Source organism: Anticarsia gemmatalis, chromosome 20, assembly GCF_050436995.1.
Source record: "Anticarsia gemmatalis isolate Benzon Research Colony breed Stoneville strain chromosome 20, ilAntGemm2 primary, whole genome shotgun sequence".
Taxonomy (NCBI): domain Eukaryota; kingdom Metazoa; phylum Arthropoda; class Insecta; order Lepidoptera; family Erebidae; genus Anticarsia; species Anticarsia gemmatalis.
In genome coordinates this window covers 6,174,559-6,200,282 of record NC_134764.1, presented here as the reverse complement: position 1 = coordinate 6,200,282, position 25,724 = coordinate 6,174,559, and the positions used below count along the sequence as shown (strand labels likewise).

Genomic DNA, 25,724 nt, shown 5'->3' with positions numbered 1-25,724 from the left:
TGACGTCATCACTACGCACTTACGCACCCTGCCGGCAAATGACGTCATTCGTGCCGCAAGCGATACTAAGCAAACTCACACATGAACACATCATGTACAAATGTAAATAAGTATGAATGTACATAGGTATAGTCGTTAAAGAAATGCGGAATCATTTTGTTTGCTAAACGTGAACCATGAGTCTTTTGATTTTTCTCTACCGATACGTTTCTCGGCCTAAGTTGATGAACATATAATATTCAGCAGACATTTCTTGTTATAATAGAAAACATCGTTATGAAACCCTGCACGTTTAAAAATATTTAACGTATTTCTTGAGGGCATGTATAGTCCCTGCACTGAGCAAGCGTGGTAGACTCAGTACCTGACGGTCAGGTTCTGAGTCTACCACGCTTGCTTGGAGATGAGACTCATCTCCTCCCGAATTGAGGGAATGGTCAGGTCCTGACCATTCCCTCAATTCGGGAGGAGATCCTTGCCTGGCAGTGGGACAGTAATGGGCTAAAGAAAGGAGATTACTCCCACCGAAGACCTTTTGAAAAATCTTCCCAAAGCATCCTATGGAGATGAATCTTCGCGCAAAAACTCGAATCCCCAACTTTTAAAGACTAGCTCTTGAAAAACTGTCGTTTATATAAGTCGGCTTTTAGTAGGGGACCTGTTTACATACGTAGTACATAATGTATTACATAGTAGTGATGAGCGCGGTACAGGGACATACTATTTATGCAGCCCGACTCGCTCCCGTGAGATAGCCCCGAGATACGGAATTGAAATTTTCACTCAGCCACAACTACATAACTGTATACTTCATGCATGTTTATTTTTTAAATAAATAATACAAACACCGTAGAGATTTGAAAAAAATATTTTTAGTAAAAGTTTTTAATATACTTTATAAGATCCTACTACTGTCTTTAATCGAGAATCGAGTGACTATCGAGAATTATTATAATTTGAGGAAATTGTCTGAGCTCCTATCGTATTTCTAAAGAACTGATAATTTAATTAAATATTAAGGAAACTGTGTCTATCTAAGTATTTCATAGCTTCTGAATATGTATTGGTTAACATAAAATATGTATCAGTTAAACCAAGAAATTAAAAAAAATCGTATCACTTTATCAGTCAGATAGACTACCCGAAGCATACCCATAATCCATGGTGCTGACCCTAAATCTTTCTTACGTTATCACCAAACGTGTTATTATAGTCGACAAAGTGAGCAGTACTATGGAATACACAATTCAAGCAATGAGTTAAAATATAAGTGCTCGATCAGTATCTAGTAATAGCAAGTAAAACCGGTTTTTAAGTACTTGTACTGCTGATATCACCAGTTAAATAGACTTAAATTTATATCAACGATGAAGCATTTTCATTGCTCGGGTTTAGAAGATTATTTAAGCCCGTGACCTCGTCCGCGTGAATGAAAATATTCCCGTTTTTATATTTATACTTAAATTTTACTTTTTTTTATTTCTTCTCTATTCCTAATGGCTGTAACATAGCTGGAGGTCATATGTCCTGTAGGCTTTTCCAATAAATGGACTATTCAAAATATATATTTTTTAATTCGAGCTAGTAGTTCCTGATATTAGCGCTTTAAAACGTCATTTATATTATTTAGAATTATTCGATCTTGTACAATGTCAAAATAAAGTACCTACCTATCCAGAAAATAAAATATAAGCTTCTAGTTCGTCCGATTTCCCGGTGTAAATGCATCGTATGAGTTAATCCAGCTTATAAACTATCAAATCTTCATAAAATAAGTTCAATATTTTTTGTGAAATAGTAGCAAACATACCTACATGCAAACATTCTAACAGACATTAGTAGGATGCATAATAATTGCGCTATTAGATTTCGCTTAGTTATTGAAACGGGATATGTACAAAGTCCACATACGATTGTCGGTGTCGACGACATATCGATCGTTATTGCAGTAGTCGTGACTTATTTACATGTTATGACTTAATAACTATATTATGAACAACGCAGAATGCAGTAAAACATTCTAGAGACTAGTATTTTGCAGTAGAAAATCAGACAGCCCGACAGACAAAAACTGAATAAAGCTTTAGGGTTTAAATCAGATGAAAACCGCAATGAACATTAACACAACACCCTTCTTTGTTCTTTCTAAGTATTTAGTATTGTAAATTGAAAGAAATGAAAACAAACATTAGTTACATACTTGTCCATGGAAACCTTAAGAACACGTAGAAATTTGATGTCAGTGGTCATTGATGAACTTCATGCGAAGACCGGAAACCTATTTTAAGCGATTTCAACGTCCCTCTTCAGAATATAGCATTAATTTGTGACTGAACCAGTTTCCATTTAGCAACAGCTCTAAGGAAATGTTATTCTGTTAAAAGAACTAGCCTGTTAAAACAAAGCGTTATCGTGCGAATCTCAATATGTATGCAAATTTTGTTATTTAGTCCTACGTCCTGCAGGCAAGTGCTTCAAAATGTCTTATAAACATAGTAGCTGTAAGAACAAACTGTTTCTGGTCAATTTAGTCACGGCGTTACGAGCCGACATCTGCTGGCTCCCCTTCTTATGTATTACAACCAAGTTTATACTATCGGGCATCAAAAGAAAAGACTCTTTCGTGTGGCTGTTCACGTAAGCTTAAATAATACGTTGTGTGCAAACATACACCTGTTTTAATGTCATACTACACTGACGGGAAACAAATGGGTGGTCCATTCGGAGGCGAGACTTACCGGCCACACCGAACTCACAATTAACTGCCAACATGGCCGTACTTGGACTCACCGAGCAACTATTTACAAGCTATAAGCTACAATGTTGCACAGACTTGCCCTCAGGCTCTTTCAAGGCTGCAATTATTCAGATATTCTAAAAACATCAAGTGGTTTCTTGATAACATTAGACTAATGAAAGAAAATGTACTTGCGGTGTCAATGACTCTGCAAACTCTACGTGTAACGGAAACATTCAGTATTTTTCAACTCGATAATGAAGTAACCCAATTGAAATGTTACAAAACTGTGTCAGCTCTATCAAAGTTTCAAAGGTAAACATTGTAGCTATGTATGCGTTGCGTCGATAGCATTGATTAAATACGTCATCGATGAAAGTAAAACCAGCAGGATGCGCGGTGCGCGTCGCTTCTGAGAACTGCGATATTGAGCGAGCGTGGCGCCCCCTGCCGGCTACATTGCACTACATTACTACTAGTTGTAGTTGCCTAGGTTACAGACATCCCCGTTGTGAAGCGTATTTCCTTGTATTTATAGTATAGGTACGATGTAGGATTCGTCTCGCGTCATTCACATTGAAATGTGTGAAGAGGATGAGAGATAAAATAGCGCTGTCCTCACTGAACGAAGCGGGCTGGGTGCTCTCGACTACACTACGTATAGTATACATACACATATTAGATACTTCGTTCAGCTCGCGGACGTAATTTTATTGACAATCGACTTTGTCTGTGAACGTTAGCTAGTCGTACGGGCCTCGTACGGGCCTCGCACGGGCCCCGTACGAGCATCGTTCCGCTAGCGTTGGAAAGCGGTGTAATCGACGCGGTACCGTTATATTTGAGAGAGGTAAACACGTAATATTATCTGAATTTGCATTATTGCATTGCTAATTACTTCCACTACCTGCACGTTTTATGAGGAAAATATTGCTACCGAGTTACCGAGTGAGTCATTCGAGGCAGTTCACTTAAAACACGAACAAAATGACTTTGTTAACTTGTAGTGGACTAAAGATAGTGTGGTTTTTGTTCAAAATAGGTAATAAAAAGCTTCCCAGGAGTTAGGAAATGATTGTGTGAAGTGAAACAGCGAGGTGAATGAGTCTCTTACACGACCCCAATACGTCTGTGAACATTTTTCGCATGCATTTGCAAGAGACCGTTAACTACCTGAAAACGGCACAAACGCTAGCTATTGACTTTTAAAACATTCCAGTAGGGCTGCCAAGATTACTGGCTGTTTGAGATATTTGAGAAAATTCTCTAAGCATTTTCCGGGTTCGAATATTTATGACTGAGTATTGAGTACACGTACAATTTTGTTATTTAATAAACTAACAGCAGATAGATTAAAAATATGATTAAATATTATTTTCTCTTGACCGGCTGTTTCTTTTACAGCTAGTTGGGTCTCATGTTTTAATTAAAACAAAACTCATGCAGCAAAATAATATCTATTTTCGAAAAATTCATGTCAACCCTACACTTCTGAGTTTTTAGGCAGCAAATAAACAAAATGTAAAACCACGGATAACTGTTTGCGATGACTCTACCGGTCGCCATTTTGGACAGAATCGACCAATAAATTGAAGTTTCTCATCAAAATAGTGAATAGAACAAAAACACAATAGACGTTTTTGCCGCAGAAGAAGCAAGCAATGTGGGCATTGATTGCCACTTTAATACTTAAAATGGTGCTTTATAGAAACAATTCTTTAGAAATAAAACTTTTTGAAGTTAAAAATAAAGTATTTCTTTTTAGTTTCGTGCACAGACACCATAACGAAACGGAATTATGCAATCCCCCGACATATTTTTCGAAGTGTGACTACATTATGTTCGGTTTTCACAGTTTGCAAGCCTACCTCCTCGTCCGAAGGTTTACAGTTATAAAACTTCATGTCGTGGAATCACTAGCGGCTAGGCGGCCGGCTAACTTTCTAATATGCTAAGATTCTTGTATTTTTTGTTTGGTAGTCATATCTATTTTTATTTCTTTGTTATTGACATTCCGCTTGGTGAATCGACTGTTTCTTGCCGTTTCACACATGCCTTTAGATCTTTATCATTATTAATAATATAATTATTATATTTTTTGGGATTTCCCCTCCAAAATGTAAGACCGGTTATGTCCAGATTGCTTTGTTTATAAAATAATGCTATCTTATAAATATTCATGTGATAATTTCTCGAACGTGTGCAAGGACAATCTAAATTCACACACGTCGTTTAATGAATAGTGAACGAGTAGGAATTGTGGATTAATTAATTCTATTATATGTTAATTTATTTCGTAATATAAACGTAATGAGGGCGTTATTTAAATTTCAAGTCTAAAGGTGTTTTGTGGCTAATGATCTATTAGTGGCCTTTACAACAATGTGTTAAATGAACCCTAAATACCTAAGTGGCTACTGGAAACACTAACTTGTACTGGTATAAAACGTCATGCGTCAATTCACGTTATTTTGAAATACAATTGGCACCAAAAGTTGCATCTCATTTGGTTACTACTGCTATTGTATTTATGTCGAAAAACAAGTAGTTAGGCACTTATGTATTCTATTACCTATATGCCAATTTTGACCTTTTGCTACTTATTATTTGTGTTATTTAGTTACTATTAAAACCTGGAGTAGGTTTAGTATTTTCGCGGTTACTATGGAACGTAAAACTCAGTACCTTATAACATGTAAATACTTAGAACGAAAAAACTTAGTAACAATTTACATAGACGATCGCGGTGGAATTCCACAACTCGTTGAAAATCCTGCCAATAAGAGCAAACAATCTAGAAGCGAACTAGCGATATGAACCCAAGGCCAGCAAGTCGTGGCATTCGACACCCCGCGACTATTTACTCGACCAGATATTGACAGAATGTCAGGAGAAACACTCAAGAAATAAATATGCTACAAGAAGTTCGCACTCACTGGAATTTATTAACAGAAAACGTGTTCTCTCGAAAACTGGCACTTTCAAAGTCGCCGGGGAACACTCAAGGTGCCACTAACTTGCAGTATAATTTTTTTCGCGGTGAAGGAAGCCAGAGAAATGAACAAGAATTCAGTGAGTCAGTTTCAGTCGGCATCTCGAGTGGTACTTGGCATGATAATATAACATACGATATTTACAGACGACAGACCGCCAGCTGCATTTCGCATCATCAGTTCTAAACGCGGACTGGACAGTATCTGTTTTCGTTTACTCGGTACACTGCACTTGTGTTGCGCTGCACCACACAAATAAAAAAATACTGAACGCTTTCCCGCCGTTTTGCACTACAATTGCAACTTAACCTACAAACGTTCGGCGTGGAAGTTTAGACTTTAGTGCGTTGCGATAAGATGGATTCTATATTGTCGTTACGAGCGGTTATGACCTTTCGCGGGGCTGGGTGCATGCGTCACTCGTAATGGCGGGCGCGCGGGCGGGTGGCGCGCAGGTCATCGCGCTTGTACATGTGTATAAATATACAGTATAGCGTTGTTTGATCCAATCTCTATACAGTGTGTATGTAGTTATGAGTGTACGGACGTCGGTTTTACGTTACGCTGCGTTGCCAGCCGGCTGTTTGTTAGCGAACGAAGGTCACTCGACTCGAGAGGTGATTTCGCTGTCTTGACATATACACGCGTAGCTATACGACGCTCAACTTTTTGTCGCTTTTTGATGATATTTCTTTTACGTGCAAGAATGAGAGTTTGTTTTGTTGCGTCTACGCATTAGCCTACGCAGGTTTCTAAACGTACAAAAAATATTGTTGAAATCAAATACAATAGCTGTGGAATGAAAGCTGATACTACAGGCTACATTGAAAAGTTAGTTTACATTTAATTCTGCAGCGTGGCAACTGGAGAAGTTGTTCATGAAATTGCATCAGTCATTAAACATGATAAATAATGGTTCTCATGACTCAACAACGGTTATTTACTAATTGTATAGACGGAGCTCGTACATAAGGAAATAGATAAATAGTAGCATGTAAATGCAAGTCATGTGTGTAAATAGGTTAGATGAAGCGGTGTGTTTGTCAGTTGACACTGGAGGTCCCAGGTTCACGATGTATATTTATGTACCAGATTATACAGTCTGCCTACACAGTACTTATTGCGTCTCATCTTAGAACCAAGTTTATTATAACGTTTATATTCATCGTGGAATTAAAATATGAGTGGTTTGTTCTGAAAACAAGATTTTGTTTTTACCGGTCTGTAAGAACTGGAGATATTCCAATGGCGATTGAAAGCACGTGAGTTTAAAATCGAAGACTCTAGAAAATATTTTAACTTACTTATTATTAGCTTGGAATAGTAAAGAATTTTTGTGTCAATAGGCTTCCTGTTGCAGACAAAAGGCTATAGAAAACCTAATTCATTACTTATTTGCGAAAGAGCGTAAGCGAAAGTTAACTTTGAAGTCGAACGATCTTTTGTATTTGCGCAACTAACTGAACTGCGTCGCACTAATGAACGGTAATTAATTTATTGAGCAGCTTCGATGCTATTCCGGTATCTTTACAAAGTTATTTCCGTCTCAATTCTGATATTAGCTACCATCACAGTGGACTTTAAACGGGTCTCCCATACATTTTAAATTTAGCTTCGAGAAAAATGCGAGCACAATATCTCAAACCGGTTTTGTTCTGCCATCATTAGTTACAGTAAAGGCGCTTCTAAACGGGCCATATTTTCCTGCAATATGTAGCTGCACTATTGGCAACTTATTGCTCGGCCATCACAAAAATATTTTATTGCAACGATGGCCGAGCAATCTATGGCCGAGCCATATGTTGCAATATGTCTGTCAATAGTATGGAGCATGATGCAGACGCCTAAACGGGCCACACAAACCGGCAATAATGGCTGACGAAATCACACTCGTCGCAGCAGACTATATTGTTTTACAAGAAAAATCAAAAGGAAAAAGCAGAGACAGTGTATTCGACCTTACTTAAATAGGCGACGAAATCTTCCCTGTAGCTATATAGGCTGCTGCGACACTCGTCGCAGCAGCCTATATCGTTTTACGAGAAAAATCAAAAAGGAAAAAGACAGAGAGTCAGAGACAGTGGATTCGACCTTACGCCAATAGGCGTAAAACATTAGACAATTTATGTCAAGAATTAATGCTTGATAAAAAAATGAATAATAAATGATAAAATAAATATAAATCGCGTAGAAAAGGATGCACTATATCATAACAAGAGTGAGCGACTGAAACAACAATAAAACTGGCCGGGCAACATTGCAGTAAAATCGGTAGCTCAGCGATCGTCCGGCAACCTATCAAAACAATATCGGCCATTCACTGCAATATCAAAAATGTGTGGCTATATGTCTGAGACATTGCTGCAATATTGCTGCAATATTGCGTAGTATGGCTGGAGTTGCTCGCAATATGTCTGTGCACGATGGAATCATATTTAGGCATAACATATCACGTTTCATTCACGCATGTAGAACATTATAGAAATTTGTAGAAATAAGTATATTATTATTAGAAAATTCTAGTCAATAATAATAGTACGAAAGAACAATCGCGAACATTGTAAGCGGCGGCGATCCTTCGATCAAGCGCACCGACTGTTCCCGAAAGATCAAGAACGAGATAGACATATAGGCGAGTCGCGTATGCGCGAGCGAGACGGCGGCGTTCTCGAACCTCGCGCGGTGCGGCACGGAGCGCTTGATCATTCCGTTTGATTCTAGATTAGTGTAGAAACAATGTTTATGAATATAAATAGGGACGCGCGCTGCGTAACATCAGTTTAAGTTGTAAACTCATTGTGATCACATCACTCGGAAGAAAGAACATTGTATAGTATGAACATAGTGAACATAGTGTAGAATATTATTGTAAAGTTTAAGTTTTAAACTCATCGAATGAAGATCACATCGGAGAAAGAAGAAAAGTACATAGTGAATAAACCGTACATAGTAAAGTATATGAACAGTGCATAGTAAATAGTTTATAATACAGTCCACTTTGAAGATTTGAAGAAAATAAAATAAGTATAATACTTCGCTAACTGGTGTTCTTATTGGAAGAATATTAGTCCTCCTCATTGCTGGTCCTTCGAGCCGGATTTGGAACAGTGCAAGAACAAAGGATGCCCGTTACGCGAAGTGGAAAAGGAAAATCTGTGGAAGAGTTGGCGACATCGGAGACTACTACTGCCCTCACGCCAGCCACAGAGATGTTGAACACCGCGACAATGTTGGAGCCCGCGACTTCGATGGGGTCAACGACCGCGATTGCGCTGGGATCGGCGACCGCGACTACGACCGCCACTACAGCTGCGCCTGCGATGACCGCCGAAGGTGCGAGGTCACGCGGGACGTCGCGTGTGTCAGGAAAACGAAGAATAGAAATTCTTGCGGCCGAAGAGGAAGTCGCCGCGCTGAAGCTCGCCCTCGCCGAGTTAAAGTTGAAGCGTCTTCGCGCCGAGATCGAGGACGAGGAAGAAGATTCTGCTTCATCGTCAGATGAGGATGAGGAGAATGCGCTCAGCCGAGTGAAGGAATGGCCGGACAGGAACAAGGCCACCAAGGAAAAGGATATTATCTGGCGAGAACAGAGTACTTCCGAGGAGGACGAAGTACTTGCGCCCAAGAAAGAAAATACGCCGCGGTACGAGCAAATTTATGTGGCGATGGATAAGAAACCACAGTGCCACGTATGTATGAATGAACATAGACTGGACGATTGTAGTAAGTTTCGTAACGCGAGCGTGAATGAACGATGGGACATAGCGAAGAAATGTAGATTGTGTTTCCGCTGCCTGCTTAGTACGCATAAACGTGAAAAGTGTCGTGCGAAAGCTTGCGGCGAAGATGGCTGCAACATGTCTCACCATCGGCTGTTGCACCATAGGAAGAACATTGGGAAAGCGCAACTAGCGTTATCGAAGCCTGCCGAGATAACACCGACCGTGGAAATGGTTAAGCTGTGCTCTTTGCGCGATCATGAAGCTCCCGCTGAAAAATGTAAAACGAAAATGGTCAGAGATCGGACCACACCGAACAAGTGGCCTACAAATCGCGCCACAGGACAATTGCCGCAGTTCAATGACCCGTGTGGGAATAATAACCACGTCGTGGCTGCAGCATGGAAACGTACAAGGGGAAGGTCGCACAGTGACCCTTCCTGGAGAAAACGTGAAAAGATTAACGGTGGAGAAAAGCCGGTGTTGAGCGAGCAACGACCGCAGTGTTGGATGGAAAACTATTACCGCCAGCCTACACTCCAACACCGGCGGGAGCAGCGTACATTCGGAATATCTACAACCGAGGAAAACGAACATGGACATCGCCACGGACAACGACCATCCAGTGACGACCGAACAGAGGACCCATCGTGCTGCCATATAAATCGCGAGTTGCGACGGCGGGAGAAATGTGCACGATGGAATCATATTTAGGCATAACATATCACGTTTCATTCACGCATGTAGAACATTATAGAAATTTGTAGAAATAAGTATATTATTATTAGAAAATTCTAGTCAATAATAATAGTACGAAAGAACAATCGCGAACATTGTAAGCGGCGGCGATCCTTCGATCAAGCGCACCGACTGTTCCCGAAAGATCAAGAACGAGATAGACATATAGGCGAGTCGCGTATGCGCGAGCGAGACGGCGGCGTTCTCGAACCTCGCGCGGTGCGGCACGGAGCGCTTGATCATTCCGTTTGATTCTAGATTAGTGTAGAAACAATGTTTATGAATATAAATAGGGACGCGCGCTGCGTAACATCAGTTTAAGTTGTAAACTCATTGTGATCACATCACTCGGAAGAAAGAACATTGTATAGTATGAACATAGTGAACATAGTGTAGAATATTATTGTAAAGTTTAAGTTATTAACTCATGGTGATCAGATCACTCGGAAGAAAGAACATTGTACGAACATAGTGAATAGTGAACATAGTGTAGAATATTATTGTAAAGTTTAAGTTTTAAACTCATCGAATGAAGATCACATCGGAGAAAGAAGAAAAGTACATAGTGAATAAACCGTACATAGTAAAGTATATGAACAGTGCATAGTAAATAGTTTATAATACAGTCCACTTTGAAGATTTGAAGAAAATAAAATAAGTATAATACTTCGCTAACTGGTGTTCTTATTGGAAGAATATTAGTCCTCCACAATGTCCGGCCACTATGTTGCAGCCACATATTGCAGGAAAATATGGCCCGTTTAGAAGCGCCTTTATAAATATGGCCGTTTGTCTACAAAAATACGTCGGAAATGTATGGTAGGCATGTAAAAGTATGTCAGATCTATTAAAGTGAGTGTGTCGTGAGGCGATATGTCAGTTTGACAGTTGCAGCGGCAAGGTTACGGCGACGGCTGCGACAAGCGACACAACGACACGTGTGTGGGTGCCGCGGCATTCACAACCACATGTCACCAGGATGTAGCCAGAGGTTAACTGACGAATCTAATTTACTTTTTGTACTTGAGTTTTCTAACGGCCTTGAATTGAACGGAGTAAATTACGCGTTATTATCAGTTAGTGTATCATTGATTACGTGTAATTGTTGCGAGTGGGTTTTGTAAGAATGTAGAAAAAACAATACGTATTATATGAAGAGGATGATTGTGTAAGATTGTCGTAACGATTGGCGTGATACACATTAAAATTTGTGTTCAGACTTGGATACCAGAGACGTGATAGTGGTCACGACTGTTTTACGCATTTGACGTAAACTACAAAAGACTTGCTACATACGCATTCAGTTCGGCAAAATTACCAAACCACAAAATCAACTCGACTCATTTGTTCGGCTTGTGTCGATCGGGTTCATCTACACATATTCGGTTTTGCCACCCGGCTAGGACGATTAATGCCGAACCGAATGTGTCTTTCACAACTTTATTATCGATGGTTTACCAAACCGCTACTGGACTACCAGTCCCCATAATGTCAATGACCTTATTTTTTACGCAAGGGTACGCAAAGTAGGGTGAAACGTGTTTCGACTCTTTTGTCCATCTCCAAAATAGATGAAACTATTTAATGCGATTTTATTGAAGCTGGACCGTTCTCTTATATTTATTTCGTCATGGTCTAAACAGCTGTGAGCAGAAGGGCGATTTAGGGGAGTAAATAGTTATAGAGAACAGACTACTAATATTACGTAGATATTAGTCTCTGCCAGCAACTTTGTCCGCGTGAAAAGATTTGCCTTGGTAAAATTACCTATCCTATGTATTAATCCAGGATATAACCTATCAGTGTACCAAATTTCCAGTAGCTTTTTTTTGGTGAAAGAGTAACAAACACACGTCCATCTATACTTACAAACTTTCGCATTTATAATATTAGTATAGTATAGAATGTATAATTGTATTTGAACTGCGCACATTACTTCCATGTCATATCATGACACGAAAAAAGATCGATCGACATTAATTGGTCACAAAGTATCGTGTTGTGTAATAAAATAGCCCTAAATTAACAATAATAACCTTTCGAAAGTATTTTACGACTGCAAATAAATTCCCAACATTTTTGTATAAACTAACATTTGCCGTATAAAAGGACAGCGCCTCAATAATTGCCAATAGATTCCACCTTTGTAAGAATAATTCACTATAAATAACCTTTATTGCCATGTTTTTTTCGTTAGAACTGCGTAATTTTCTTTTAACCTGTAGAAAAATACCTTTGTACAAGGCAATAAATATTATCTCGAGGCACCGTTAAAAGAAAAGCTTTTTCTAACGTTATATTAAAATAGCACGTTAATTAAAATGAAATGCTTTTTCCTGCTTATTTTAATAAGCTTATGTGGAGAGATTATTCGTGTTCTGTGAATACGGAATGAATACTTGTATATAAAAGAGGTATATAATACTTGTATGTAGTAAATGGAACAGGAAAATGTTATGTACTTCGTATACAGTCTGGGAAGTGGAAACTTTTATGCCTTTTCAATGACGGGGTCAACGTTTTCTGAAACGTCTTATTCTCAATTGTTTAGGTACTAACAATGGGTTCATTCTTCGTGAGTACGATATCTTTTTAACTTTTTACTTTACTATTCTTGTTCGGGAATGAACTTTGGATTTTAATAGCTGGGTATACTTAGCTGTTACTATAGCGCAAATACTTTTGAAAATGGATAATGTAGATACGTTTGACTACGACAATTCATGACTTAGTTAAGTGTGGGATCTTTATTGATAAGTAAAGAAGTTTAAATTATCGTTAGGTAAATCCCTGAAGCTTCTAAACTGAATTAAGAGATAGTTTTCTATCAGAAAGTCGGAAGTCACTTAGCAGAAGTCCCACTGTGACAGGCTGACACTCCAGACAGCTACATAATCCCAAATTAAGGCTACTTTCAACACACAAAACTGTCCCACTGTTGCCTGCTGGGCAAGGGTTTCCTCCCAAACGAGAGAGTAGGGGTTGTAAGGCTTCGAGTCCATCACTATTAAGTAATGAAAATATAGAAACCATACCAATATATATAACAAAATATAGCACATCATGAATAGACAAGTCACAGGTAGATCCCGACATAATAGCTTGCAGTTGAACGAGATCCGTTTCGCCTCGGCTCCATGTAAGGTGTGCCTAAGTCAATTACCTGACGCCACACAATGTGTGACTCACTGTACACTGACATCTGTCGGTGAGACTTGCTACAACCATTGTTGAACTAAACATGTTTGTTTTGCTCTGTAAAGACTTTCAGATGTAAGTCTTCGTTGTAGTGGCCTGAAGTATTAACGTAAAGTGCATTTAGAAATATTTTTGTAATAGTTCAATTTTGTAGTAACATTTAATGAACCATAGGGTGTCGGGATTGGACATCCTGAATCTATACTAATATAATAAAGCTGAAGAGTTTGTTTGTTTGTTTGTTTGTTTGAACGCGCTAATCTCAGGAACTACTGGTCCGATTTAAAAAATTCTTTCAGTGTTAGATAGCCCATTTATCGAGGAAGGCTATAGGCTATATAACATCGCGCTACGGTCATTAGGAGCGGAGTAGGAACGAAAAATGTTACAAAAACGGGGAAAATTTTGACCCATTCTCTTAGGTGACGCAAGCGAAGTTGCGCGGGTCAGCTAGTAGAAGAATATAATTTTTAAAATCGCACTTAACATTGAACTAACAATCATTATTAGTGGTATAAGACCTATGGTAATCTTCCATGTAATATTTTATTAAAGAACTTATTGCAATGTGTATGAAATCTTGCTATCCAAGGGACTGTATAAACATAAGAAAAATGCTGAGTTGTACTGCCAAACTGGTCCCAAAAACTACCTGAGAACAGGGAACGACACCAATATCTCGTTCATGTAAGAATTGGACCCAGATATTTGATATTTCATTTTAGCTTATGGTTTCTTCCCTGCCGTATTGGATGCAGAGCAGGGAAGAGAGTATAAGCAGGCATTATTTTGAAAAATTGTCACTTTTGGATATGCTATTCACCTCTCTTAAGTCTCATAAGTACGGATTCGGTTCCACATAGCTTACTTCTTTCGTAAACCTCTACAATTTTTTTTTTATTAAGAACGTCTCCAGTAGTCTTCACTATTGTTCCAAGTGCTACAAAGACATTCGGACCTGTTTAAGTACTAAGAATTGTACAAACGATACTTATCTTTTGTAAGTCAATCGTTTCACATTCAGACATTTCAAAGCTTTTTATTATTAAATATTTACTAAAAGAGTCCTTCGGCTGTCCTCTGATTCACTGAATGCACTAAGTACATAACTGTATACCAGTAATAAGGAAAAACCGGTTATTGTTTGGACAAAACTGCTCTTAATGCGTCGAAATGAAAACCGAGACTCTTACAAAAGACACCTCATATTCTCGGAAACCATGTAGGTCGGTGTCTTAGGAATTTGTAACACAGATGAGAATTTCTATAAAGAAAATAATGGTGTGACTGTGATTAATAACGATGGATCGCTTTACACGAGGCACTACAATGAAGTACACTACGCCGCAACTGATGGCTCCACGTAGAATCGCAACAATGTTAACGACTACCACTGTCCCGTAACGAGTCGCGTCTTACTCTACTCAACCTACAAACATACCACACTGACCCGTTTTCATACTTTCACAATTACCAAGATTTATAGCTTACTTAACGTTCATATTTTAGGTTTAATCCTTCACCTAATGGCCTAGCACTACGTACCGTGCCACGCACTTAAAATTTCTACAACAATAGCGACCTTATCCTCTGCCAAGAAAATCTTTACCCTTAATGTATTTTGCAGCATAATAGAAATACATATGTATAGTATCCGTGATATCGTTAGATATGCTATCTTGGGAACATGATAACGAGGATTTATTATTGTACATTATCTAGGTTACGTATTCTAGGTAATCTGGTATTACCCGGTTCGTATTGTTTATCGGAAAACTAGTTTTTTCCATGCGAAAAGCCGAATAACTATAACATAAATATCAATATTATTAGCTATTTAGCCGTTGTTGTACATCCCTGGAGGTCTGGGGGCACGCAATAACATCGTTACTGAAGCACGAATGATAGTAGATCGCGGATGAAGAAAAAAAACATTGTAAGACAATAAATTTAGGGGTACATAGTAATATGTGTCGGTGTAATGTTATTTCTATGGTAATCGTAACTTGTAAGTGATAAATAGCGTCGGCGACGTCTCACGTTATTTATAGACTGCTACAAATAGCGCTGTTTATGTGCTATTTATTGGTGGGATGCATGTTATTACGCTATTGTTACGATAAACGTATTTTAGGTGTTTTCAACTGTATATTTTGTACCAAATTACTTTGTAATTGTTTTATTTACGAGTTGATTTGACCTAGTTTCTAAAATTGGTTTTGAAACATTCCTCTTCTGTGTAAATTATCTTTAGATGAAAGTTGTTATGATTTAGTTATTTTAGTCTGTATGTCGCCTAAATAGGAATATAACGTGTGTAATAAAATGTTTTATGTAAAATGTAATGATAGTAATGAATCATAACCATAGTTTTTATGTCGCGTGGTGTGTTAACACGCCTACAATACTTTACGAGTATAACACGTCATTTCATGAGACATGATATTGTATTATCTATTTAATTAACGCAAAATGAAACCTAGTTTCATCTGATTCAGACCAGGAAAAAAGTATAGGCATAATATTTCCTGGTATTAATTAGTCATAGTAAACAAAAAACAATGTAGGGCAGAGACCTGACAGTCGATCGAATCATTGAAATGGACTCATTTATCAAACAAGCGTGATTGACCCTTATCACGCGATCAAATCTAAATTGTACCTTTGATAGCAACACACAAATGTACTAAATAAATAATTTTAACCCCTTAATTTCCCACTGCTGGGCAAGGTTCTCCCGTAATGAGGAGGGGTTAGGCCTTGAGTCCACCACGCTGGCCAACTGAGAGTTCTCTGTAACTCTCATGCAATATTGCATCACGATGTTTTCCTTCACCGTTAGAACCAGTGATCATTATTTCTAACTAGATGCCGCCCGCGACTTCGTCCTTGGAAACCTTTCTCGTGTAAATCAGGACCCCTCGGGAATTCCGGGATAAAAAGTAGCCTATGTGTTAATCTGGATCTACAGCTACGTATATACCAAATTTCATCGTAATCGGTTCAGTAGTATTTGCGTGAAAGTGTAACAAACATACATACATACACTCTCACAAACTTTCGCATTTATAACATTAGTAGGATACACAAATTACTTCGAAAAGTCATTGATGTGTTGTCAGCGCCATGGATTCGTCGATGTTCGCTAGTAGCGTCGTGGTAGTGTCCCATACGGTCGTCAGTGCCACAGTACCGGGGGTGACTGACCCGTGCGTCATAGTTATTCTCGAGCGGATATCGAGCGGTCACATAATTTATTATTATTACGTACGAATAACGGCTGTATATTTATGAACATTTTTATAATTTGCATAGCATATAATTTTATTATGGAATAGGTATGACTTGGATGCGATATTTCGATAAAATATTTTTGAACCCAAATTGTACGTTATTTTTTTGCAACGTCTGCCATCTGTTGTGGAAGCTCGGTCACAATTGGTTTTGTCATTTCGAAATCAAGTTAAAAAATTAAAACCACTTAAGAATTTCGCGAAATTCCCATTCCACAAAATTAATCTAAAAAAGCAATGTTGCCACACCACTAAAAAGCACTAATTCATAGTCTGTAAATACCGATATACCATAGATCTACATAACCGCAGTCGGCTGTAGGTTATATCGTCTGCTTCCATGGTGATAGAAAGTGAAAGGCGACTTCTTAAATGATTGCTTATTTTACTTTCTGTACATTGTCGGCCGTAACACAAAAACTTGTAACAAAAGACCGACTTATATTTGGACACAACTATTAATTTTATTCTTTAAAGGCTGCTAGAGTTATATTTACTGGCAACTGGTACTTAACTTGGTTTGAATGTCTGTTTATCCTGTGCCAAAGGTCGATTTAAGACTTGAGTCAGCGGTTCTCCGGGAACCATCTGTGGGAGTTCTAGGAAAGGTCTCGGATGTTATGTGTCATCCAACTTCTGCTATTATTATTTCATCCTTATTAGTTCTTCAACTTAGTAACGTATTTTTATGCTGAGCTTATAAACTTGGCCTCATTTATATTCTGAAAATGATGGAAACCGGGTGCATACCCTTTCCGCGAAAAACAGGCGTGTTTATTATGTATTTGTTTTAAACTAGACTAGTTGGTAGACGGATTTCTGTGAAACTGGTGACCTATTTAATGTTGTTTTGTCTGCAGGCCCGGCCAGACGGATCACGGGCACGGCGGCGGCGCGCTGGCGTACGGCGGCAAGCCGGCGGGGGCTGTGGTGGCGCCGCCACAGCCCCGGCCGCCGGCCGCGCCCTACGCCCCGCAGCCCTACCCACCACCACAGCTGCGACTGCACCAACCCGGTTATGGATCTGCCGCATTATCATACAGGTAAGGATTCAAACTCTTGCATGAATCATATCACATAGGGATTCCACCCAAATAGTACCTACATAAATGTAATCTACTAGGGACCTCTCATTAGGCACATCTCGTTTAGTAAAATGGTCTGGTTTCGGAGTCTCGCCTTAATTATATCCGTCGATTGTACTTAAAGTTATTCGCGGCAAAACGTCATTCCCAAATATCCATAAGAAACTCTCTCTTACACGCTATGAATCCCATATGGTAGTGGGGTCAGCCGTCCTAATCTTTCTCCTCCATTTCACTATTCTGAACATCGTCTTCTGAAATCTCACTCTCGTTCATGTCTTTATGCACTATAGTTTTCCATCCTCTAGTCCATGGGTTCCCCACATTTCGAACTATCGCCCCCTTTGCTAGAAAACAACTAATTTAGTACTCCGTCTTAGTTGATATTTATTAAAATTTATGCGTTTTTGTACTTTTTGTCATTTAACATCCTCACGAAAAGCTTCAGCGCCCACTAGAGGGCGGTATCGCCCACTATGGGAATCTATGCACTAGTTATTTTGCTATCCCATTGCTGGGGAAGAGTCTCCTTCCAAATGAGCGAGGGGTTAGGCCTTGAGTCCACCCTCGTCAAGTGTGAGTTAGGGCGTGCATACGCTAGTACCTATATAAAGAAACACAATTTTAAAATCCTTCTAAAACATTAACCTTTTTGTATATCTGGCTAGCTAACAAACAGTTACATAACATAGCATGCCAGTATTCTGTAAACAATCAGCATCGTGCCAAGCTTGTAGTCATATGTTCCTGGCATCACCACGGCCCATCTTGGCATTGACTACGATGGCTACAACAAGATTACCGAACTGGGTTATCATGAGTTGATTGCATCATTTAGTGCACTTGAAAATTAAATATAATTGTCATTGATTGGCTGTTTAAGGCGTGAAAGGACTTATTTTTAAGTTATCAATACGTCTCTTGTTTTGACTTAAAAAGAGCTTTAATATAACTGGATGCATTTCGTAATCAGTTCTGGAATGTCGTACGTTTATCATTGATTAGTTAAGTCTCTTTTGCCACCAATTCATTCCTTATTTTTTGTAGAACCTCAGTGTCCATTAATATTCTAAATGCGAAAGTTTGTGAGGATAGATGGATGTTTGTTAATCTTTCACGCAAAAACTACTGGACGGATTTTCATAAAATTTGGTACTCATGTAGTGTATAAACTAGATTAACACATAGGATACTTTTTAACCCTAAAAACTCATTCACGCGTACGAAGTAGCGGGCGAAAACTAGTATTGTATAAAGCAGAATGTTGTTATAGTAAGTTTGTTCTGAAATCTATTTCAAAGCTCCATTTTGCCGTTCTATTTGGGCTATGACTTCTCAATTTGTAAAATTAACAGTTTGTTAACACAGCGCGTTCACCTCATTAGCATTGTTTGGATTGATAATATCGTTTTGTGATTCACCTTCTGACTACCTCTTGTATATTACTATATGAAGTTAAGAAACAGTTTATTGTTAGTACAGAGTGGATAAAAGTAACGAGACATGGAGAGAAACTACTTTAAATATCGCAGATATGTTGTTTTAGTAAAAGTAAACATGCTTTTATTTCTAAAAAATATGTCACAAGCAATAATAGTGACAAATTCGGGCAAAAAATTATATATGGGCAGGAATATCGAAATCAAATTATTCAGGCCAAGTACAGAAACTTATGATTTTCGAATACAGTATTCCCGCCAGTTCGGAAGGTAAGGCCAATGAGAAGAGCTGGCAAGAAACTCCTTATTGTAAACCGTTATTAGAACTCTCAATATGTAATTCCTAGTACCAAATAGTTATTACTCCTTATAAAATATCGGAGTTATTATTACAGTAATAATTTGTGGTCATCGAATTCACATATTATTCCGAAAGCGAAATAGCGGTAATAATTCAGAACCCATTTCGCTCCCCGATATCGAATATTGAAATAATTATTTCTCTCTGGTTTACTAGTAAAATGTATTTTATTTTACTAATGGACTCGAAATGTGCGTGTACATAATTAAATAAACTAATAATATAAATGGGAAAGTTTTTGATGTACATACATGTATATTATTATGTTTGATACTCTCTCACGAAAAAACTACTTGATGTGGATAAAATTAGAACAGATAGGATCATTTTTATCCCGAGTAATTTTCACACGAAGGAAGGTTTCTAACATTAAACATTTACATTATTATTTGAATATTTCGCCATAGAGTTTGGTAACATGCCCGTTAAAGCAAAATAGGCTAGTCCCCTATTATTATTAGACGAACATTGTTATAATAATATGGTAGGAGTATTTAATATATCAATTATGTGTTACAGAAATAAACTATTTTTTTAAATTTATTTATAAAGAATACATCTCTGCCTAAACATTTAAGTTCAACAAGCGTGATATCATGTATGTATGTACTATGCATGTATGTAAAGTTACAAAACGAATCTTTCACATTAAACAATATTGGACAGTCATGCAGTTTAGTGCGTACGTGTGAACGCACACGTTCCTAGATGCTCACGTGCTCCCACTATGTGAATACTAAGTACACTATGTACTTGTCATTCATAGCCACCGTCTGACCAGTAGCCGTGTACACTGTCACCCGTCACTCATAGCCGATGAGGATTGAAGGAAATGGTCTAGAAATTCTATCGAATTTCTTAGAATGTATAAGGAAAATATTTGTTACTACTTTTTCATCAGTTTTAGGCGATGAACATTGATGAAAATGGTTTAGAAATACTGTCGATTTGCGTAAAATGTATAAGGAATGCTTTTGGAGGTAGTTATTGCCTTATAGATGAATTCCAAATAGATTGTCTACTATATCTCTTACGGAAAACCCGAGAAAGAACCCTAAGAAAACATGCTTTACTACAGGTATAATATATAATCGTAGAGTTCCGGTTCATTGGTCTCTGTCTACCCATATGGGAAAAGGTCGTGATATCGTGTAGGTATGGTTACTATAAAAGACTCCCTAATTTCAGTACTTACTGAAAGAATTTCAACTTAAACGGAGTGCAAAAGTTGTTGAGTACACAAATTCTAAAAGGGCACAAGTCTCACGTCCGCAAAGCGACATAAGTCTTTTTAGAAATACGTTCTACAAACAGCAATAAATTTCATTGTGTTACAAATCACTGAGGCGTTGCTTGCTAGGGGATTCCTTGTAGAATGATTAATTAGATTGATAACAGTTCTTATCTTAGTCTTGTGACTGCATTTACATATTGTGTGTAAGTACGCTACAGTGACATCATGAAGCAACGGTCTTTTAATTTATGTGCTAATTTGTATGTGTTTATTTATATTGATTTAGGTTAGATATAGTTCATTTGTTGATAATTTCGTTTTAATCGTAACCTAGCAGTAGCAAGCTTAGTTAGTTGTTTCGATCGGCTTGTAGCGTTCAACCTTAGGCGTGCTACTAGCCAGTAACATACAGTAAATTATTATTTGTTATTATTATAAAATCTCATCTTCTTCCCATAAAGATAGGCAGAGACCTAAAAACACGACTTGGTATGATTGTTAACCCATTGTCAAAAAAAATTACAAGTTAAGTAGAGACCCGAAATAATACTGAACTTTATGTATATTGTAACATTACAACTGGAATTATTTATAACATAACTAGCTGACCCGCGTAGCTTCGCTCACGCTTTTTTAACTCTCTATAAACCTTTTCACAGTAACCAGGAGATCATGACTACTTGCTTGCTAAACCACTTAATTTTTTATAGATTTAGCTCCAAAACCGACGTTGTTTCATAAAAACTTTTACACCCCCGTTAAGGCAGAATTTCCAAAAATCCTTATTGCGTCATTCTTAATTTCTAATCATATAGCCAAATATTAATTTTAAACGAATTAGCTCCAAAACTGACGAAGTTTCGTACAAACTCCTCTCTTTCTACCCCTCTTAAAGAGCGAATTTCCAAAGAAAATAGCCTATATGTTAGGAGGACTAATAGCTATATACCTAATAAAATAAGTTTCATCAAAATCCGTCCAGTTGCTTTTGCGTGAAAAGCAAACAATGAACAGACGGACAAAAAAAAATAATCATATTTTTGGCTTCTATTGGTTGTATGAACATCCCCATCTTAGTTTTTTTTTATATCTATAATGTACAGGCATGAGGTTATTATAAAAAAAATATACGAAAAATATCGCAAAATTATTTATATCTCATAATACAACGAAGTCGCGCTAAGGCATATCCGCCATTAAAACAGTTGCCATGACAACGGAATTTTGTTATTTCAATGTCATTTTAATATTGATTATTCGGGACTTCGTTCGCCACCTGAATTTTCCCGGGAAATGTGTCATTTTCCCGGGGTAAAAAGTAGCCTATGTCCTTTCTCGGGTTTCAAAATATCTCCATACCAAATTTCATGCAAATTGGTTCAGTAGTTCAGGCGTGATTGAGTAGCAGACAGACAGACAGACAGACAGACAGACAGAGTTACTTTCGCATTTATAATATTAGTATGGATATATTATAGGTATATTAGCATGAGCAATAATGACCATGTTAGTAGGATAAAGTAACGAACAATACTAATTGAAACTGGGGCTTCACCATTCATCAATATCAACGATTTACCTCAAATAGGTTACAAAACAGGAATGATATTTGTTCACATACAGGCAAACACCGAGCGGTATGTGACAAAGAGAAAAACGAGGCTAATTATGTCATCAAGTGCGTTGTTCCCGTGTTTCAGTTTACAAGCTATCATGGTACTTTTACGCAGATTATTCTTGGTTTCCGACAAAACAATGTGAACCGGCTACATTGCGTCGAGATAAGGAAACGAAACAACACTATTGTACCACCTAGGGCTGTCTGAACTCAACAATACCTCCCCATAATATTTTGATAAAATTACGAACATTCACCAAGCCTCGGGCGAGGTTATTTAGAAAAACATCGCGATGTTTTTGCGTTACACGTTTTTTTCTCTCCCTCACTCTCGTTTCACGTTTACAAAAGAACTATGCCGCCTTGTTCAACGTTTCGCGAAATTACATTTTCTTGTATTTATTATACAAATGATTAAAATTCAACAAAGTTTTAACATAAAAGTGTTTTAATTACGTAACTTGTTGAGTTTAGGCCTTGGACTGAATGTTTTGATTATATTTTCGTTACAACGCCTCATTATCGACGAACTTTTCAAGATCAAATTTTAAATGGCTGGAGTTTATTGACTACGTGATACCGTTATCTATAAAATCCCCGCTCACTTGCTCACATAATATTCTAATAAAATTCAGTTAGTTCATCAAGTAAAAAGAAATATGAGGAAAAATATGCCATTTATTTTTTTTCTGATTTAGAGATGCTGCTATTGTAGTAAGACAAAAATCATGTCGAACCACCATGTCAGACCCACCCCTGTCAAGATCGGCGACGCTACACTCGAAGTTGTTGACGATTTACCTAGGACAAACTGTCCAGTTAGGTAGGTCCAACTTCGAGAAAGAGGTCACTCGTCGAATCCAACTCGGCTGGGCAGCGTTCGGGAGGCTCCGACACATCTTCTCGTCCGAATTACCGCAGTGTCTCAAGACGAAAGTCTTCGACCAGTGTGTGTTGCCAGTGATGACCTATGGCGCTGAAACGTGGTCACTCACTATGGGCCTTATCAGAAGGCTCAAAGTCACCCATCCCTGCGAGATCGAATCAGAAATGAGGAGATCCGCAGGAGAACCAAAGTAACCGATAGTATGGTTACTTGTGTAGAATTATAAAATGTTCCAGGTAGCCTTATTATAAAAAATCTAGTGTCAATGCCTTTTTTTAGACGGTTTTGGTCCAGTGATCGACTAGATTGTCGCTGCACTGATCATTTTTCTGAAGAGATTGTAGCAAGTTTTGACACTACTGTACTTAATTTTTAAGGTGGATTTTGAATCAGAATATAGAACACATAGTAAAGTAAGAATTCTATCGCCTTATAACTGACAGATTGTAACTTTATAAACACATACCATACAAAATTTATATTAAAGTATCGCAACATTTCTACAGCGGACTTTTTTTATTGTATTGGCTCTCCGACAAAATCAGTCTTGTTTACAAATTTATCACCCCTTACTCGTTTTAAGGTCCTTTAAAACTACTTATTATAAACATTTTTTAAAAAACATTCGGTGATTTATTATAAAAGTTGTATTTAGTAGTAGCCCTATAGACCGGCGTCGCGGGAGATGTAATGCCCGTCTAGCAACGACAATACCCGCCATGGGAAATGATTACAGTGTTTTTGCACAATACACTTAATCATTAAGATTTCTTCGTTCAACTACAAACAACAATAACCCTTATCACAAGTTCATAGAACTCATTGTTCATCAAATTAAAACATAAGATTTGTCGTGCGAAAATTATAATTGTAATATCATTTGTTATAAAACCCGCTTTTGTAATACTTTGATTATATTTTGAAGCTTTTTAAAAACCCAGTTGTTTATTTGTTTCCGTCATTTGCATATATTTTTGAGTAAAAACTACTAAAAACCCTCATTTTTTACTTAAATCTGAATCAAAAGAGCGCTCATGAATATACCTACCTATCTTTAATTAGTAATATAGGCGTATGAGTTCAAATGAGGGATATTTAACGGTTCTAAAAGTTCCCACAAACTTGTCTATTACAAATTTTACGGTTCCAAACTTTCCCTTAATGTCAGCTGTGTAATATCGATACAATGGATCTTTTGATGTTTCTCCGTAGTACCAAAACTGATTGTTCTGAGCAGACACCGCGGTCTTGCATTCTTATTGAAAACAAACACTTGGACCGACTCCAACCGGACTGATTATGAAAGGTGTTACAAATAGAATAGACAAATAACATTCACATGCATTTTACACGTTGTCGTATTATTAGCAAGGCTGATTATATTCTTGAAGAAAATGTTGGATAACTAATCTTGCCGGTATTTTGTCTCCAGGCAAAATTCAAATGATGTCTATAATTCTGTATCAATGTCGCTAAATTATTTGATATTCCATATTCCGAGACGATATCAATCATTTTAGCCAGAGGCATGGTAATAATAGTTGTGTATTGTGGCAAGAAATTCGATTACTTATCGAAATATGGATGGGAAAATTCCGTATTTTGACGTTCAGTTTGTATTTTTATCACTAGATTACTCTGATATAATCTGTACAGGAATGGGAAGCATATATGATTGTCTATTTTATTAATGGTGCTTGATAATATGTTCGCTATTTTTTATTAACGCTATTCCACTACACAGCAGCATTTTTGCGAATATCCGCGCAGGATCGCCTGAATGAAATAATTAAAAACAATTAATCGACCAATTTTACAATCCGGATCAAATTAAACTGTGAACTTAATCAATGCTACCAATATAAACAATAAAAAACGTGGGAAATTTCATATTAGTTCCACCTCCTGCGAATTTTAATTTTTTGTACGCGTAACTATAAAAATAACATCACGCGATGGTTAGTGAGCACAATCACCTCGATTCTCGTGCCGGAGTCATGGCAACACTCGTCTCTTATTCAAATATTGTTTCTGCTTAATTTTATTACAATTTTACGGTAGGGATGTATGAATGCTTCATCGAAATCGTGACTGTTCAGCGTTCAATGTTATTTGCCATTATTTGGTTTATCTGCAAGAAAAATAACAACTTGTTTTCGAGCATAATAATATAATTAACGCAATGTTTTTTTGTAATGTGTGTGCCTAATTCTTTGTGGGAATTACCCAGTGTTATATTAACCGTAGTAATATTCTCACCACGTGGTCGTTTGCTGTTGCTAAGCACGACCAACATCATATAGATATCTACTGTTTTTCTTGCTGATGACTTTCATAATTAGGGTTGTAAAGGTAGTGGTAATAATTTAGCTCACAGTTTTTAATTTAATCAAAATATAGTTAAATGAATGTGACGTGGTTAA

At 37.6% G+C, this 25,724-nt stretch overlaps 1 protein-coding gene across 12 annotated transcripts in view; it reads left to right on the top strand.

The window, feature by feature from the left end:
* Smr (nuclear receptor corepressor smrter) overlaps positions 1-25,724 on the top strand; it is a 127,542-nt gene that overhangs the window by 65,042 nt on the left and 36,776 nt on the right. For all 12 annotated transcript variants that reach the window (XM_076127223.1, XM_076127221.1, XM_076127219.1 and 9 more), the window contains one exon: positions 17,539-17,721. In XM_076127223.1, coding sequence (XP_075983338.1) covers positions 17,539-17,721 — 183 coding nt within the window. The remainder of the gene's footprint in view (positions 1-17,538; positions 17,722-25,724) is intronic.